The sequence below is a fragment of the Aspergillus lentulus genome (assembly GCF_001445615.1).
Source record: "Aspergillus lentulus DNA, contig: Alt16, strain: IFM 54703, whole genome shotgun sequence".
NCBI classification, from domain to species: domain Eukaryota; kingdom Fungi; phylum Ascomycota; class Eurotiomycetes; order Eurotiales; family Aspergillaceae; genus Aspergillus; species Aspergillus lentulus.
The window spans coordinates 1,948,694-1,967,012 of record NW_028322113.1 but is presented as its reverse complement, the minus strand read 5'-3'; the positions used below and the strand labels follow the sequence as shown (position 1 = coordinate 1,967,012).

At 50.1% G+C, this 18,319-nt stretch overlaps 6 protein-coding genes across 6 annotated transcripts; 4 read left to right on the top strand and 2 right to left on the bottom strand.

Moving 5' to 3' along the window:
• Positions 1-817: 817 nt before the first annotated feature.
• ALT_8122 (uncharacterized protein) lies at positions 818-1,730 on the bottom strand (the record flags this gene model as incomplete). Its single annotated transcript, XM_033556023.1, has 4 exons — positions 818-923; positions 980-1,191; positions 1,265-1,545; positions 1,601-1,730. 4 exons carry the CDS (start codon positions 1,728-1,730, stop codon positions 818-820), a joined length of 729 nt encoding a protein of 242 aa, XP_033411914.1.
• Positions 1,731-2,555: 825 nt separating this feature from the next.
• Positions 2,556-3,412, top strand: ALT_8121 (p24 family protein; the record flags this gene model as incomplete). Its single annotated transcript, XM_033556022.1, has 4 exons — positions 2,556-2,753; positions 2,873-3,080; positions 3,148-3,335; positions 3,395-3,412. 4 exons carry the CDS (start codon positions 2,556-2,558, stop codon positions 3,410-3,412), a joined length of 612 nt encoding a protein of 203 aa, XP_033411913.1.
• A 909-nt stretch (positions 3,413-4,321) lies between these two features.
• ALT_8120 (DUF3237 domain-containing protein) lies at positions 4,322-5,410 on the bottom strand (the record flags this gene model as incomplete). Its single annotated transcript, XM_033556020.2, has 8 exons — positions 4,322-4,501; positions 4,561-4,659; positions 4,713-4,835; positions 4,894-4,909; positions 4,982-5,121; positions 5,189-5,223; positions 5,277-5,304; positions 5,369-5,410. 8 exons carry the CDS (start codon positions 5,408-5,410, stop codon positions 4,322-4,324), a joined length of 663 nt encoding a protein of 220 aa, XP_033411911.2.
• Positions 5,411-6,525: 1,115 nt separating this feature from the next.
• Positions 6,526-8,621, top strand: ALT_8119 (endopolyphosphatase; the record flags this gene model as incomplete). Its single annotated transcript, XM_089600370.1, has 2 exons — positions 6,526-6,612; positions 6,738-8,621. The coding sequence occupies 2 exons, from the start codon at positions 6,526-6,528 to the stop codon at positions 8,619-8,621; spliced, it is 1,971 nt and encodes a 656-aa protein (XP_089455263.1).
• A 2,461-nt stretch (positions 8,622-11,082) lies between these two features.
• ALT_8118 (uncharacterized protein) lies at positions 11,083-14,463 on the top strand (the record flags this gene model as incomplete). The annotated part of the gene is made up of 3 exons (XM_033556017.2): positions 11,083-12,099; positions 13,408-13,594; positions 13,655-14,463. The coding sequence occupies 3 exons, from the start codon at positions 11,083-11,085 to the stop codon at positions 14,461-14,463; spliced, it is 2,013 nt and encodes a 670-aa protein (XP_033411908.2).
• A 1,121-nt stretch (positions 14,464-15,584) lies between these two features.
• ALT_8117 (transcription factor domain-containing protein) lies at positions 15,585-17,913 on the top strand (the record flags this gene model as incomplete). Its single annotated transcript, XM_089600369.1, has 3 exons — positions 15,585-15,668; positions 15,735-15,941; positions 15,994-17,913. The coding sequence occupies 3 exons, from the start codon at positions 15,585-15,587 to the stop codon at positions 17,911-17,913; spliced, it is 2,211 nt and encodes a 736-aa protein (XP_089455262.1).
• Between the last annotated feature and the right edge of the window lie 406 nt (positions 17,914-18,319).

The window sequence follows — 18,319 nt, the reverse complement described above, 5'->3', positions numbered from 1 at the left end:
GAATGTGGAGTAGTTGGCACTTGGAACAGTCGAGAGGACGAGAGAACGATAAATTCAGCGGATAAAGGTCGCCTCCTGAAAGAACTGGTAGAGAATGGACGAACGAATGTTTGGTTTTGGCTCTCTTTGGCCCGGGGGCGCGGAGGAGAATTCGCCATCACCCAGTAAAGGCATCGATCAGTCCCCTTAGGTAACGCAGGGTACCTAGGTTTCCGTCTCAGGGCCAGCGCCCCTATGGAGCAATCCCAACTGTGCCACAGTCTGTCACCCAATCCGAGGTCTCACTTGCTTCAGCGACCCACGCGCGGTACCTGGTTTAACGATATTGGGGCAAAACGCTTCGGCGATCCCTATCGCCCTTGATACTTCTGCCTTCGGGGCTCATTACTGGGTGAAACCTCCACAGGGGTTTTTGGTTCCCCAAGTGGTTTAGTGAGTGAGAGAGGCCTGGACCCTGTCTCTCATACTGTCATACTCAAGAGCAGTCCTCTACCAAGTGGTAGGACGAACCAAACCTACAAATATGTTAAACGGCGTACAAGCATTTCTACAACTCAGTTTTGATGGACTTTTTTGCCGAGATATCCGCAACATAATCGCTGCCACCTACTGTGTCTACCGCTGCTTGGATAAAACCCTCGAAAAGAAAACGGCTCAACGTAATACCTTATGTGATCCGAGCCAGCTAATAACATAGCAGCAGAGGGAGAGTCAATGATGTCACACACTTCGAACAACGCGTATTCATTGAAGGAACCCTGGATGTTCAATTGATGGAAGAACCACAACCGGCCAAGTCCGCGACAATGGCTTGTCCTCATCTTTGAAGTTGCCATTCCACCGAGCGTACCGGTCTAGCCTTGGTTCTTATCCGATCCCGGTTGCCATCAGGGCGAGAACTTTCCATCCGATGAATGTTGGAACTGCACAAAATTTTAGAATTTTGCCTTTCTACCACACCCCCCATCCGCAAGCTTACCCTTGGTGGTTGTCGAGAACTGACTTTGCCTGTTCAGGGGTGATTTTACGACCGGTCATGCCATTGAATCTGGTGCTGATGGCCTTCCACTGGTCTTTTTTCCATTGAGCAGCAATTTCACGAAGTAGAGTCACCTCCTCCATGGTACAGTCCCGGTCGATGTACTGGTGACGGGAATCTTCGTACTCTCCTCCGTCTTCAACCTCTTCGAACTTCACCACAGTCTGTCAGCTGTCTTGCCAATGATGGAAACAGTTGAGTGAGATGTTTGAGAGTCCTACTTACTTCGCCATCAGTGGCCAAGGGATCGGAAAAAAACGCCAGATGGTCTGGGCTAGTCATTTCACTGTCATGCGGTAGATTGCTCGAATACCAGGAAGTTTTGCGGTCCGCTTGTCTGATACTCTGGAGCCTGTCGCCCCGAATCTCGTTCAAGCTGTGTTCCAGCTCTTCAACGAAGCTGTCGCTCAATGCTCTGGGAGATTGTTTCCACGACACCTCACGAGTTTCAAGCTGATGAAGAACCCTACCACCGCCTCTATTCCATCTGGACGCATCGTTGTTGCCTTCTTTCGATCAGCCCGTCATTTCTCATCGTTTAGATCCTCCAATTGTATTTACCCGACCTGTTCCCCGCAATATCCGTCCATAGAGCTTCAGTCTCAGTTTCAGTGTGCCAGAAGTTCGTGTTGTGCTTTGCAGCAACCCTAGCTCGCTGCAAAAGGTCAGACTCGTCCTTGTAATATAACATTATCTAATGGGTGCTGCTGCTACCCTATGCGCATCAATGACCAGCAAGTCTTTGCACAGCGTCCTGGGTCTGAAGATGGAGGTCAGAGGAACCCGATAACGTATGCCGTCGACGACATAGACCGGCATGTCGATTGGTGCTCAATTTTGTTCGGAATTAAACGAAGCTGTAGCAAATAAGGTATCTGGCAGCTTCAGCGTCCGTTGTCTACAAGTACTCATGGACGTATGGATACTTTCGGTCTCGGGATTTTTCTAGTAAGGTACTTTCTATAAAAGGCAAGCATTGTCAACTCTGGGAGGAAGGCACGAGCAAATTCTACTTTTCAGCAGGAGTCTGCACGTTGTCCCTTCTGCTGAGTGTAAAGACATAAGCTCTTCATTTGTAGCAAGAAAGTCGAATAGCTCCTTCATGGGCCAAGGAGACGTCCCCTGAATCTACACAGCATACTTCCTATATATAAACCAGTTGGTCTTGTTTCGAGGGGAAGGGAGTAGTCAGTATACATCATGCTTCTGCTGGTAGGAAATATTGATTTCTAAAGGTGAGCTTTTCAATAGACTTGAATCCCGAAAGAAAATTCTCACATTAGATAAACCATTGAATGAATTGCTTACGTTCAAGGTCCGTGGAGAGCCATCAACAAGTACTGCGGCGGTTTGCTTAGGTGGTCCGAGCGTCTCGAATTTCCAACTCCGACTGAGAGAGAACACCTTGCGCGTCGGAGATCATCGAGCAAGCCGCACATCACCACTTCCTCTCGAACTCCTCTCCTCTAGCACATTATAACTTCGTCTTCTGCATGCAAGCGAAGTCATACACAAAATGCGCTTCTCCACAACAACCCTTCTGATCTCCGCCCTTGGGTGGATCACAGCCGTGGCCGGGCACAACATCCAGCTCAAGGCACACTCGAGAGAATGCTTCCACGAGACATTGCACAAGGATGATAAGATGACCGTTACCTTCCAAGTTGGCGACAGGGAGTTTGGTGGCAGTGGAAACCTTGAGATTGATTTCTGGGTAGGCCTTCCTGAAACTCAAGCTTGTTCTTGATCATTTATTTTGATTGTCGGATCGGTCTCGAGGCAATGGACGGGATTTATGAGTTACTAATCTGACTGTTGTGCTGGATTTTACAGGTTGAGGACCCCCTAAAGAACCGCCAGTACTTCAGACAAGCCGTCTCATCGGAGGACTACTCGTTCACCGCGCACACCGACGGAAAGTACGTTTACTGCTTCAGCAACGAGGGTTGGACTTCGAACTCGAAGGAAGTGTCCTTCAACGTCCACGGAATCGTCTACGTACCGGAACATGAATTGGCCCAAGATCCCCTGGAGGCGGAAGGTATGAGCATTGCATATGGGTTTTGGACACCGGCTGGGCAGTGTCAGCTAACAGCTTCTTTGTGCAGTGCGTAAACTCTCGGAGGCTCTGGCTCAGGTCAAGGATGAACAGTCGTACATTGTCGTTAGAGAGCGGGTACATCGAAACACAGCGGAGAGCACAAACGCCCGAGTGAAGTGGTGGAGCATTTTCCAGCTTGCGGTGCTCATTGGGGAGGGTATCTTCCAGGTCTGGTGGCTGAAGAGATTCTTCGAGGTGGGTGTGACGATACCAAAACAGACTTGTCTAGAGTTATGCTGACATCAATGTTCTAGGTTAAGCGTGTTGTCTGATTACATCAGAGACGAAATAATGGAGTTATATCCTTGGTGATGATTGGGATCTTCGATTGCATTTACGGTCTGAGAGTTTGGCCTTTAGCATCCCTGCAATAAGACTGTAGTTCTTTGATGAGCGCGATGAAATATGCTTTTTTAGTCGGAAACCAGATCACCCAGAATTATATATATATGAATTCTCAAGGTACCTCTGTTGACATAAACTAGGGGTCAAAAGTACCTACCTGACTAGACGACCACGGCACGCAGGGTTGTCAGCCCCGCATCCATCAGCAGGGTCCCAAACATCCAGAACTTCGAGCTTCCAAACCCAATACAGCAACTGATCACATTCTGACCCCAGGGAGAGCCAGAGTCCTACGTACAACTTCGTCCCTCATCCAGGTCCCGTAATTCCTCAATGGCCTCATCTCTACCCCCCCACCCAAGCATAGAACCAAACGCAACCGGTAACGACAACGAAAACGAAACCGTCCTGCCTCTCAGCGACGATTCTCTTTTCTATATATGCTGGGGCCGACAGGCGTGCGGGGCGTGTCTGAAAGGTGATGCCCCTTGTAGCTGGTGCGCAGTGGTACGTATCAACTCGCAGCATTGCGGTAGCAGATGCAATAGATACAGCATATATATACGGATGCTAACGAACATAGACATCAACATGCGTCCCGAACCGATCGCGGGTGCCTATATTAGCGCCTTTCGACTCGTCGAGTATCTGTCCGCTTGGTTCAGAAGAGAGATGGGAGCTGCGGGCCTTGCCGTTCGGGTGCCATGTTAGCACGATTACTTTTTTGACGGCTTGGGTGGCGGTGCTGGGGACGTTGGCGCTTGTTGGATTGGTGGCTTTGCTTGGAAGGCTCTGGGAGTGTGGGAAGGGAGCTCGGGGGTGTGGATGGGGTCGGTTTACGGGGTGTGTTCAACAGAGGCTACGGCGTTGGTGGATTCGTCTTGGGAGGTCTGGGATTGGAGACGCAGAAGAGGATGATTACGAACGTCACCGGGCTGAGGCGGAGCCTTTACTGCGTTGACTGATGCGGCGTGTAAACGGAAGACTTCCAAGAGCTCGACATTCCAGCTAGGTATCTTCGAATATATAAAGGTTTATGACCGAAGTGGCTCTAACCCACGACGACCTGGCTGACCTTGTATTCGACAACAATGGGCTTACCCTTCTCGACCCGGAACCGGCCCTGCCCGACGAACACTCGGTTCTCGAACTCCTTGTAGCGCTCATCACCGGTCTGTAGTCCTGTTAGAGTCTGGAAAGGTATGTATACGCGGGATGCGATCTCACCTCAAATGTAAAGTGAGTAAAGGAGTTTCCAAACGCCGTCGCGCCGTCGTCTGCTTTGCCAGAGAAAACAGCTTGTTCGGCGGGCCCCATTGTTACGACCCCGGTGTAGTTCATGTAGAGTAACTGTTAGTTGCACCGTCAGCTTGCACCATCAGTCTTCGCTAATGATATCGTGACGTACAGCCTCATCCTTGGTCCTGCGCGTGCCGAGTTAGCATCATTCTCCACTCTCGTGCATTCATTTGCCAGAATCTCCGATGAAGACTGACTTGATGACTCCGTGAGCGTTCAAGCGCAAGTGCTTGTTGTCTGGGTCCGCATGGATGTAATCGTTGCCGGTACCGACGAACTCAGCATCGAGGGCAAGGGAGTAACCGGGATCACTCTTGACAGTGCCACCGGTCATAGGCTTTGATCAATGTAATGTCTGTTAGCAATGGATGTTGTGCAATGACTTCGCCTTGTGGCAGGCTTACCACGACCTGCAGGCTGTTGGAACGAGAGGCACTGCCTGAACGAGGTTAGAAATGTAGGGACAGTATTTCCTTTCCAGTAGAGGCTTACCAACGGCAAACCCAGGGTCAATTGTGACCTATACCGAGCAGAATAGTTAGCCGTCGAGAACAGCGCCATGCTGATCATTGCTAGTTACTCACCTGGACTGTGAAAGCAGGCTGGAGAGAAGGAAACTCAGACATGGCGATACAATGTGACCGGAATAAATAGGATGTTGCAAACAAGATAGAGATCGAGGAGGGACAGTGCTCTTCTCAGGTCGACATGCACAAACAGAACGTAGGATAACTGAGGGGAAGCTCAGCTTACCATTTCCAATCAACAACAACCACAGGATGCCCCGCACTCCCGATAAGGAAATAAGCGTAGATCCGATCCTCGGCCATCCCTACGTAACGCCGTACCTTGTGTAGCTTAATCGGCCCACGGACTTAGTTCGGCCAGTTTGGCAAGATGGTTCAAGTTGTTGGCTTTGATTGCAGATGAGAACTGGCGCATTAGAGGAGAGCTCGACTCGAAAGTACCGGCGCAATTGAAATGTTTCTGGTGGATAGTATGGTTCTACATGCGTATCCCTTACTGTGACGATTACTCTATAAATATGCTTAAGCGGATTTACCGCAGCGCGCGAGAAGACGCAGTGAAAATAGTATATAGAACATTGAAACGAAGAAAGTGATCATCTGCTTTCTAAAGATATCGACATGCGACCACTGATTTGCGCGGACTGTAGATAGATGAATGCCTTACTCATCAAGAATGCCTCACTGCAACTCGCAAGGTCCTTCGACCCTTTCGCTTCTGACCAAACAGTCCCTGACAGTAGCCCACGTGGGGACGCCAATAGGCAGAGACTAGAGTGTACTTACAGTCACGAGATAATGCGTCTCAAATGTCGCGTGTCATGGCGGGGCGAAGATCTACAAAAAAGAAGATCACACTTGCTCTATTATTGAGGATGTTGCCCTCGCCTTCAAAAGATCTCAATATAAGCAGACTGCTTTACGAAGAACGGTTGAGGACGAAGCGGAACCAGCGAAAACTGTCGAATGGAAACCTTTCCCGATTGGGTGATTAGCTGTTGGTGCCACTGGGACTGATCAGCTGCAGTCGTGCATCATCAGTGACGTTGGTGACGGGTACGTTGGGCTACATTAATTTCCTACTCTCTCCATCAATATTGAGAACCAATACATGATCAATGTTTGGAGTTCTTTCTGACAGGTGATTAAAGATCGTTCCCCGCTTCGTCGGGACGTCTTCCCCAGCACAGGGCAGAAAGAAAAGTACCAATCCAATGATCCTCTTTCTTTTTCTGCAGGGTATCCTGGTTGCCAGTGTGACTGCATTGCCCGTCTTGGAGCAACAACCGCTCGGGCTTGTGGTCCCAGAATCAAACAGTCAATCTAATGGAGGAATTCATTTGGAAAAATCGCGAAGGCTTCATGGGCGTTTTCTCCATATAACAGGTAAGATATATTCAATTGGCTCAAGATTACCGAGTGTCAGAGGTGGAAGTTCGAAAACTCCAAATGGAATGCTGATTCCGTCTCCCTTTGTTCAGACGTGCACCCCGACCCTCATTACAAAACCGGCAGTTCTAGCGACGATGGCGCCCCATGCCACCGAGGAAAAGGTTCGGCAGGATACTTTGGAGCTGAAGGGTCGGACTGCGACTCGCCGTTCTCCCTAGTCAACGAAACTTTCAGCTGGATAGAGAAGAACCTGAAGGGCAATATCGACTTTGTCTTGTGGACTGGAGACTCTGCCCGTCATGACAACGACGAGAAGATTCCTCGAACAGAGGATGAGGTTTTTCGATTGAATGAGATGCTGGCGGACAAGTTCGTCGATGTTTTCGGAGACAAGCGATTCCCTACCGGTCTCTCTATCCCCATCGTCCCTACAATTGGAAACAACGACATCATGCCACACAATATATTCAGAGAAGGCCCAAATCGATGGACGAAGAGGTTCCAAAAGATCTGGAGCAAGTTTATACCAGAGCATGAGCTCCATACATTCGTGGAGGGCGGCTGGTTCACGAGCGAAGTCATCCCAAACAAACTGACGGCCATCAGCCTAAATACAATGTACTTTTTCGACTCCAATTCCGCCGTCGACGGGTGTAAAGCCAAATCTCAGCCGGGATACGAGCATATGGAATGGCTACGGGTTCAGCTTCAATTGCTGCGCGAAAGAGGAATGAAAGCCATCCTTATCGGACATGTACCTCCAGCCCGAACAGATAGCAAACGGAGTTGGGACGAGTCGTGCTGGCAGAAATATGCTCTGTGGCTGCATCAATATCGGGACGTGATTGTCGGCAGTGTCTACGGTCATATGAACATCGACCATTTTATCCTCCAAGACCACCACAATGTCAACATTGTCGATGCCGACCTGAATGGAACACCTTCGGAAGCTTTGAAAGATGCTACCGGCGACACCTCCATTCGGTCTCGGTCAGGGTACCTCAGCGATCTCAGGCACGACTGGTCCAAGCTGCCGTCACCGCCGCCAGATTTTTCTATGGATAACAGTACCCTTGACGACTGGTTCGGAGAGGGAGCGGCATTTGAAGACGACGATGATATCCAGCTCGAGAAATCCAAGAAGAAAAGACGACAGTTTCTGAAAAAGATCGGCGGACCTTGGGCTGAGCGATACAGCGTATCGCTGGTATCACCCAGTGTAGTTCCAAACTATTTCCCTACTTTGCGCATTGTCGAGTATAACATAACCGGACTCGAAAATCTAAAGCCTTGGGCCGAAACTTCTGTTGCTGCTGATACCCTACCTTCGTTGACGGAAAAAGCCAAGGAACCTCGGTCAGATTTTGAGTCAATCGAAGACCCAGATATGGATGAGATGAAGAAAGGAAAGAAGAAGAAGGACAAGAAAAAGAAGAAGAAGAAGAAGAAGAAGAAGCCGTCCTTCAAAGTACCAGAACCTCCTTCCCCCACCGCCCCGCCAGGGCCTGCATACTCGAACCAGCCATTGACATGGCTTGGTTATACTCAATACTTTGCGAATCTTACGAAGCTCAATAATGAATATTCTGAACGACATGGTCTCTCGGCTGACAGTTTGGTCAATGAGACGAGAGGCAAAGATCTCTTTACTTTTGAAGTTGAATACGACACTTTGAAGGATGACATTTACAAGCTGGAAGATCTCACTGTGCGCAGTTACTTCAAATTGGCCAGTCGAATCGCAAAGAAAGCCTCCGCAAAGGATCAGATGTCGGAAACGGGAGCTATTGATAACGATGGTGACGACTTCGGAAATATGAAGGACGCGAAGGGAAAGAAGATCAGAAATCGAGTTTGGAAAACTTTCTTGAAACGGGCATTTGTGGGATACTACAGAAGCGATGAGATCGATGATTGAGGGACTGTAAGGTAGCTGATGGTTACTATTCGCATGAGGGTTACTATTCGCATGAGGGTTGTATAAATAGACCATAATCATACTTTTCTTTGACTACTTGGAGTTACCCGGGCTCAAATGAGCTTCTCGCCTTGGGTATACGACTTGGGACTATATTGATAGAAGACCACTTGGGTTGACGGCACTTCTTAAATCTGAATCATAAAACATTTATTATCAGCAACTCCCGTATTCCTCTATCCAGATCTGACATCATACTGGCGGTGAAGAAGCTGGAAACAGCGCGGGATGGAGGGGTATTCGTCGTGACCGACAACGAGGATCACTTCATACTGCGAGTTAAACAAAGATAGAAATGCAGCAAAGGCCATAAAGTAACAATCTTGATGATAGGACGTAAATTTGATGGCTGTACGGAGTGCTCTATCAGGACTCAGGCGCGACAATATGACAATGCAGCGGTCAGTAAAGCGGTATACATCTGCCGAAACTGATGGACAATAATACTGGCGTAGTGAGGCCGTGAGGTGCCAGACCTACCAAGTCATCAACGATGAAAGCATCACTTTCCTCGATGTTCGGATCATCTATTGGCATGATAATCATCCTATCGTATCTATGAAAGACGACAGGATATTATGCGTCAGCCTCATATTTTCAATGATAGTATCTGAGTCTTATGCTTCGATGCCACGCTGGCAAGCGCCTTGCCAGCTGTCAGTTCATTGAGGTCGGTCTACCCCATGACAATGCCATCATACCGTGCTACCAAGAAGCGCGGGGGCTGAGACTTCAGCACCACCACCGTAGAGTCTTAGGCCGCATTTTTAGTACCAGAAGCCGTGCTTCCAAGCGGGACAGAATCAGGCGGAAACATCAAGTTCATCACCCCTCGGCCATCTTCATCGCTGAATTTCGACCAGAGAGAATGCTTTGGTCATTGTCAAAACCCAAAGGGAGGCTTGGTGGCAGCGAGATCCACCGGGTCTTGTCACAGTGTCCCTATCATAACGTCCAGCTGGAATTAGAAGCTGCAAGTCAAGGAAAATCAGCAGTCGGGCTCTGACACGTATCGAGCTAATTGATACGCCGCCCCCTCTTGCCGCATGGCTAGCAATTAGCAAGCCTAAGATTTTGCAACTTTGGGCTTCGGAGTCGCTGCCATTATCGCCAGCGGCCACTGTAAAATCATAGTTGCCACCATTTGCAGCATCTTGCTCATCCGCTTCACTGGTCGTGGGGTCAAGGCGGTGATCATGACGGGATACTGATTCCAACTATTTTTGGTCTCAAATCTACGGTCATCGTTGGAGAATAAAAGCAATTCTGGTGGCAGACTGGATCCATGTTCGGGACAGCAACGTGAATTTCTTTTCCGACGAGGATTGCTAGTACTCATGCGACTTTAATTAGCACTTCTTCGTCACAGTGGGCTGCTGTCGCTCGGTGCTGCCCAGGCGTCCAGGTGCATTGCAGACGTGAAGCATCTTCCTTGCTTCATCTTCTCTATAGTACTTCAGTCTCAAGTGCTTGTATTGACTCAGAATCCGGATATACTCATCGACTCTAAGGACCAAACTTATGCACTGGTCTTTGGTACTGGATTACAAGACATCAATCCGAGCAATTGACATCGTGGAATTTTATTGACTGTCACCGATTGACTGGCAAAAGTCTAGATCAACCGTCTGACCACGTTCAAAGACGCGCGATGCATCGGAACGCCGTTCGGTTCTGCGACTACGAGCTCGTTACCCTTTACCTCGCTGGTTTCGACCGCTATTCTGTTCGAGCCTTGCTTTGTTAGCTCGGTTTATGTGATACCTCTTACTCTTCCGTGGCATCGAAACTCGATCCTTTACGCCTTGCGAAGGAGGATGAACGACGAAGCAGTTTATCGCCCTGCTCTAATAAAATCCTCAGGTTTGATTTATTACTGATCCTCAGTGGTTTTGTAAAACAGAAGTTTGCATCTAATATTCTCGTGGGAGGCTCAATTGTCCGTTGCATGTCATATTCTCGTTATCCGGCCGAAAATCGCAAAGCGCAAACAGTCGACTTCATCAATTTGCATAACACTGGTCATTTTTTCCTGCCTAATCCGGAGTAACCCGCATGAGACAGGGCACAAGCGCAGACGACTGAACTCAATTGAAGGAATAGCATACGAAAAGTGCTTTGAATCTGTATTCCAAGCGCTAGCATCGGCCAAGCCAAAACCCTCCGAATTGGCGCTTGTCCAGGTTGTTGGAGGGAACGGCGTTTGACTGATCCATTCTCTGTTTGCGCGCGCTTCCAAGGTAAGCTCTCTGGACTCTATACTGCCCATATTTCTGTGCTTTTACTGTAAACCAAAGTCCAAATGCAATTGTGTCTCAATATTCAATGACCGAGTTATTTGGTCTTCGCCAACTTGAACATCGCCAGAATACTATCGGAATATCAGTCCCCAAAACTCGCAATGGATATGGCTGACTCCTACGAGGATATTACACTGATAGATCCGGAGTCGCTGGCACTGTGGATGGCTTCTTCCGAGGTTGACCAGAAGGCTCTGGGCAACTTCGCTGCCATTACAAGCCTCGAGAATCCTTTTTTGTCCGCTATGTTATACAGAGTCTTGGGCTTGTCGGTAATGTTGTCCAAGAAGCTCCTTCGTGCCCGAAGATTGCGGCGTCTGGATCCCACCCGGGAGACAAAGTCCCTTCAACTGTATCACCATATCATCTGGCTTTCCCGGGAGGGTCTATTGATTTTGGAAGAATTCGTCCTTCCCATGGTCGAGCCCTACGTGGAACTGAAAATCCTCGCATACAAGCTCAGAGCCTCGTTCTATCATATCTTCGTTCTCTTCCATAACGAGCCACCAGTCCATTCGCCCGGTCTCATGAGCCTCCGAAGTCACTCTTCAGCGACGAATAATGTTGCTGAAGCAGAGTCGTCCCCCAAGGACCAGGGGTCAAGGTTCTCATTTATTTCTAAACCAGAAGTGATCCCCCGTCCTCGAGATGCGGCCTCGAATCCAAAGGACGCTGCAAGACGAAAGGTCACGCAAGCTCCTCCTGGCCTAGCCCCGGTACAGCCTCCCAAACCCGCTCCATCATTCCTTCTTCCCTCTATCGATTATACCCCAACTGCAACGGCATGCTTCAACCATGCAGCTCTCCTTGCTGAACGGTTTCTGCCCGGATCGCATCCCCTACGCCTGTCGATAAAGCTCGAATATGCTGCTTACCTTTACGATTGTCTTCACGACCCGAATGCTTGTCGACGATTGGCGAAGCAAGCTATAGCAGATGTCTACAACGCCCAGGAAGGCATGGATGATGAGAGCTTCGAGGACGCCGCCGAGATAGTTCGGATCCTGGGAAAGATGGTAAAGCGCACGGGCAAGAATAGCAGCACGGGACCTAGCAGCACGTCAGCTGGAACACCAAGAGGGGATATCTCGATGAGCGAGGGCAGCCTGACCCCGAAGGTACGAAAATCCGTGTCACAGGCGACAACGATGACTTCAGTCTCGCCCGCGTCGGCAAATAAGTCCCCGGTCAAAAGCAATACCCCATCTACTGCAGTTCCAAATCCAAGTATGATGAATCCTATTTGACATTGGCGCGTCGACCATCGCGGATGCCACAGTGAGTTCACTCGGATGGTTCATGATTATTTTGTGCTTCTACCGGCTACGGAACTATGGGGTGAGTTCTATTGCACTTGAAGATGCAGTGGTTCATGTGTCTCTTTTTCAGCGGATTTTACGTTCTTCATGTTCTTTGACTCGGGCGGTTTGTCGTGGTTTATATAATTGGTTATATCATGTTTTCCCACCGTCGATTGTACTTATAGTGATGGAGTTGGCTACATTATATTCATGTACATTTTGTTAGCGTTAAGTCTGAATGGCTGCTTTCGAAAATTTGTCCATCTATATCTCAAAAATTAAGAGTAAGCTCGCATGGATCAACCGTGGTTAACGTTGTCAGGCAACCAAAATCTATGACGGTGACATCCGTTGGTGCCTGAGGCCAAACACCCAGCCGCAAAATTTCTCCCGCGAAGGAGAGAGCCAAACGAGTCAAGTTCCCCCGAAAAGACGGCAGAACGTGTGCACCAAAAATAAAAATACCTTCCGCTCCTGCATGCACGTCTTTTGGCTTTGAACTCTTAAAACTTCTTCACGAGCTCTGATTGACTGTCTGACACCAACACACTTGCCTTGTGATCCAACCAGGGGTCTTCGCTCGAGCGACGCGTCCTCATCGACTTGGCAACCACCAACATCCTCCGTTAACCTCCCTTTTTACGTTGCAACGAGTCGTCGTTTACGTCATTCATACAGTGAAATTCCTTGAGGTTCCAGTCGCATTGGACAAGGGTTGCAACAGTAGACAGGTGATCGGATTGGCTGTCTAATTTCTACGGAAGACTCTATTCTTTTATGCTTCGCTCTCCCCGCCGTCGTGCATTGACCTCAGTGCTTTTCGTTGCCTGGGGCTTGGATACGCAGACATAGACATCTCCCACACCACCTCGCCTTAGCAAACACCGCCCGTTCCGCCGATCAGCCAACACCAACGGACCGACAGAGTAACATAGCAATAGAGGGTGAGACAAACAGATCTACGAGTTTACAAGGCTGCGATTGCAAAGTCCGCTCGCAACTTCGAATTAAAATTAGACCACCCCTCTTCTCGCACCTCTTTTCTGGCAATGAATTTGCTTGTCCTGGAATTCTTATCAGCGAAGCAAAAGGATCTCAACAACCGTGAGGACTCGCCCTCATTAGTGCTGTCTCGCGTGCAACGTTCATGAGTTGTCTAAGATGCGGTCGGGGATTCAGAAACCCGGTGCAATTCCGTTCTTCGCGCTCATCCTCTTCTCGATACTCAGCCTGGTGCCGTCTCTAGCTAAAGAGTGGGGGTTCTATAATCTGCAGATCGGATATCGAGCTTATAGTCGCAGTGAGGATTGGCGTATGTGACTTGGATTCTCCGCGCTTCTTGTGTGATCATGCTGACTGGCTGGGAATACAGATCTCCCCCGAGTAAAAGATGGCGCGATCGAAGTCCGACCGAGGGCAAGCTCGACCGGGGCTCTGTGCAAGTCGTGGCTCGCCGGTGGCTCTTTACAATCCTGTCCCGATCGCAAAGGACGTCCGCGACGGGGTGCATTGGATGCGCCATCTCTCAGCGCATTCGAGGCGGCCTCTGTCTTCGACAGCGAACCCCTTACACAAACGGCGACCCGGTCGTCGAGTCTCACGAGAGGCGTGCACGCTTTCAAAACATTCTTCATCAAACAATTAGACGACTACCAGATCTTGCAACCATTCTCACCTGGGAGCGCGCCGTCCGTGCCGACTGCCACTACTCGTCCCGTTACACCTCCAGTTAATTCGTCCGTCGCGCCAGCCCCCTTCCTCAGCGAGGAGCCCCAACGCTGGTCTCGTATCACCAATCAGACAACATCAGCCACGAAGCACATTCTGGAAAGTTCTCGGATACGATTCCTCTCGGGTTGTCACGACGCATGGCAGCAGGCCTGTCTTGTGGCTACGGGTTTCCTGAAAAGCTTCCCTTCGACGTTAGGTACTCAACCTCTTTCCTCCAATTCCACCGAATCGGGATTTCCGCTGCAATTGCCTGGCCAGGAGCCAGTGCGGAAGTCGGTCCCGCAACCCCTCCCTGCGGATGCACTCGCTGCGCCAACAGAACCGATCACCCAAGCTGCCCCGGCTGCGGCTCAGTCCGAGGTAGCAGCGGTCGACGACAGCCCTAAGAAAATGCGCGGTAGCTGTATGGCTATTGTGATAGGCCTGGTGGTTGGGGTAATGTGGTTCTAGCGGGCTTTATTCTCTCGACTTGCCACTTAAACCCCGATTCAGTCGTCTGGTTTGCAGGCTCCTATATTCGCCATGTTCATGTTTGATGTCTATATACAAAGTCCCTGGCAAGGTCTTGTTGTTTGCTTATAATCTGTCGAATATCGGCTCTGCTTCCCCGTTGATCGACAATGGGGCTGGTGTTTGCTTCTCTGCAGCGATATTGACGCCTTGTCTCTGATACGATTGTACATGCTTTGCTACGAAGTTCGTCTCGCCTGATACGGGGACTCTGGCTTAGTCCTCTTGGTTCTGACGCTGCTGATGTATACTCGAGAACTTGCAGTGTGCATTAGTATACCATATACAATAGAATAATGTCTGTTAATCCACAACGTCCTTAGTCGTAGTCATGATAAATTAGATCAGCGCAATGAGATCCTGTTACAACATATTATGTGATACCGCAGAAAGTTGACACCTCAATTCCAGTTGACGACGCACGGACCAGATCCTTCGATCCGCCTCCACGATTGGGGATTCATCATGTTTGACGCGTTGGAATGCGCGTGGAACTGTCGAACCGGAGATAAGAGTACTTTTCCATTCGTATTTACATCTATATATATTCATTTTGATTCGACTTATGAGCGCCAAAATTTTGGAAATTGGGTGATTGGTTTCATTGGCTTTGGAATCAGTGAGCAAGGGATATCCGCCAAGGTCGGAAAGGCGCCGTGTGCCTAGGTCTTGCCAGCTGATTTGGAGCATAATTAATGAGCGGTAGGTTGGTATTGATTTTAGGAATAAAGTCGATGGGAGACAGTTTGTTTATACCGCCTTCCATCCAATGTCCAGGATAGCAAAGGCGATGCTGATGTTGCAATGTTGACGTGATCAAGTGTTACATGCTAACACCCACAAAGGATCAATTGCATGAGATCAGAAAACCACTATCATTTTCCTTCTACCAGACCGGAGACGAGGGAGTGAACTGATCTGGAAAATGTCGACCAAGAAGCCAAGAGACCGGACCACCCCCTGCTGCGTCTGCAGGTTGAAAAGGCGAGGATGCGATCGGCAGCGACCAGGTATTAACTCACTCAACCCCATCCTTCGCGATAGAAGTTAACAGATACAGTATGTGGACGATGCCGCGAGGCAGGCCTATCCCAGGAGTGCTCCTACCGACCGGAGGACATGCCTCCTCGGAACAGCTCAACACGGTAAGCACGCCTTCGCTCAATGCATGTCCATGTCCCACAGGCACGGGACCTAACAGGCACAAGCAGGTCGCTACTTCCGCAGCAACTGAAGCGGCTAAGGTCATTGCCCTCTCCGTCACAGTCTGCGCCGTTGGTGGTCATACAGTCTGCTGCACCGTCCAGCTCGACGTGGAATGGGAGGGAGTGGTCGCCAAGGCGCACGCTGCAGAGTTCGCGAGAGGCCGGGCCCAGGCTGCGGTATACCCTCGACCTCTTTTCGCATCGGCGAACGCAGTCTGGATCTGCTATGTACCCTGCCCGAGGCAATCTGCAAGCGCGCGGGCAGATTGATGTCGACGAAAGTTCTGCTGGTGAGTCCGAGGAAAAGGACGATGCGATTGAGGTTTCGTCGAGTCATTCGGAGGAGTCCTTTCATACTGCTACGCGATCGCCGATGCCTGAGTTTATTTCGGCGGAGAGTCGCGGTGCGCAGGGGTCGCATTCTGCGAGGATACGACAGGCGCAGGAGAGACGAACGGGGAGTGTCAAGCGGGAAGAGGAAGAGCCGATCGAGGATCGGCTGCCGGTATTACGACACTCGAATCTTGCTGGTGGGATGTTTATGTCTGCTGTGGACGATGTAGACGAGGAGATGATGGATTCTCCCGCGGATTTGTCCAAGGAAGATGCAGATCGACTGGTGAAGGTCTACTTGAACCTGGATTATGTGACGCTGCCAATCTTGGATATACAGGACTTTCGCGCAGCGTACGAAGCAGCTAGTGTTGCTGGGGAGTCTACCACGCCGAGCGCATTTCATGCCATTCTCAACACGATCTTTGCGCTTGCCTGTCTCAATGTAGAGGACATGGGCGACGAAAGAGCAAGCTACTTCTTCAAAGAGGGCCAGAGGCTGGCTAACCTGTTCGATCAATACAAATCTATTGATCTTCTTCGATTATACCTCTTACAGATCCAATATCTCAACGCAATAGGTGATTTACATACCGCTTGGGCTTTGATCGGATCTACGATACGACTCGCACAGTCACTGCGCCTACCTTTCGACGCAAAGCAACACGGGCACAGCAGAAAAGGCCGAGAGACTTGCCGGAGGCTCTGGCATGGCGTGATGATTATGGAGCGGATCCTTGCGCTGCGGCTGGGCATCGCGCCCCAAACGCCCGATCCGCTGCGGGTTCCTCTGCCCACGCACTTGGATACAGACTATGTAGATGTGGTCTCGAGCGCACAGTCGAGCGGGCCGTTGAGCGCGCAAGGTGACCGTGCATCGATAATCGAGTTCGTCACAGCCTGCGCAAGGCTATATAGGCTTGTCGACGACGTGATGGCATGGGAGGAAGAAGCAAGGATTCGGCCTCACGCCTGTGCCATGAAAAAATTACTGTCGCTGGATTTCACGCGGTTCTTGAAAGTGGATGGCCTTTTACATGATTGGAATCTGTCGCTGCCCTCGTCTCTACGGAGCAGTGGGGTGCATGGCACAGACGAACACTCCATCGTCGTCCGACAGCGGAATATTCTTCGAGCTCGATACTTGTATCTTCGGCTCCGGCTAAACCGGCCATTGGTTACTCTGGGGGTAGCGCTGACCACCGCGTGCAAGTGCAAGTCGGATGGGCAGCCTCACATTGTGGTAAGAAGGCTCGGTCCAGACTCACCTATTGCGCTGAGCCTAGTCCACGGGGCTTCTATCAATTGCGTTCGATCCGCACTCGAACTGACGGAGCTCATTCGCGAGCATGGAACTGGATTGCTTCTACTTGATACACCATACGACGCAAGTCACGGTCTCAACCCGCCCTATTGGGAGTCTGTGGACAATCTTTACGTCTGCGGTACGGTCTTCCTTGCTAGCTTCAACCACACAAGTCCGTTCTTCGGAGATATGACCGACGAGGAAGACGAACAATGTAGAGTCCTCTGGCCCTGCATCATAGACCTCCTCGATCGCTACCAGGGATATCGTCGACGCGGCCGAACGAACAATGTAGCCCAGGCGTGCAGCCGTACACTGAGCGAGCTTGCCAAGGCCGTCGAAAGCACAGATGATGCGGCTTGGGCGGTCGAATCGGCGAGATTAGGACAAGACGCGCGAGCAAGGTTCTCTCAGCGGACCGAGATGGAGTCACCGATCCGACATAGACGGATATCGGGCGCGACTCAGACGATCCCGGATCCCCTTGGGGACATCCCTGAGTTTCCGGTGTGGATGGATAGTTTACCTGTTGACCTGGTGGGATGATTTTGTGTCTGAGCTATGTGATACCCATTGTATGATAAAACTGAATTACCAACAAACCCTAGAACCTATAAAATAAATATGATATTGAAGCTGTCTGCCAAGTAGCAGCCCTCACGGTCTCGGTAGTGATCCTATCGCAGCACTCGGAGTCGGTCCGATGCTGATTATCGTATCGTCAACATGCTTCAACCCCCCTCAGTTGCAGCCCAAGCGCAGTTTGCCTTGATTCTTTCGAGTCTTGCTTAAAATCCAAGTTACGATTACCATGAAGCTAACCAAGCAGTCTGTAAATCTACAGCAAAGCACATAAACCCTCTAGAGCAGACGTGACATGTCCGAGTCGGACCCCTTGAACTCCCCCACGCCCCCAACATCGGCCCGTAGACCGACCCCGCAAGTGATAATT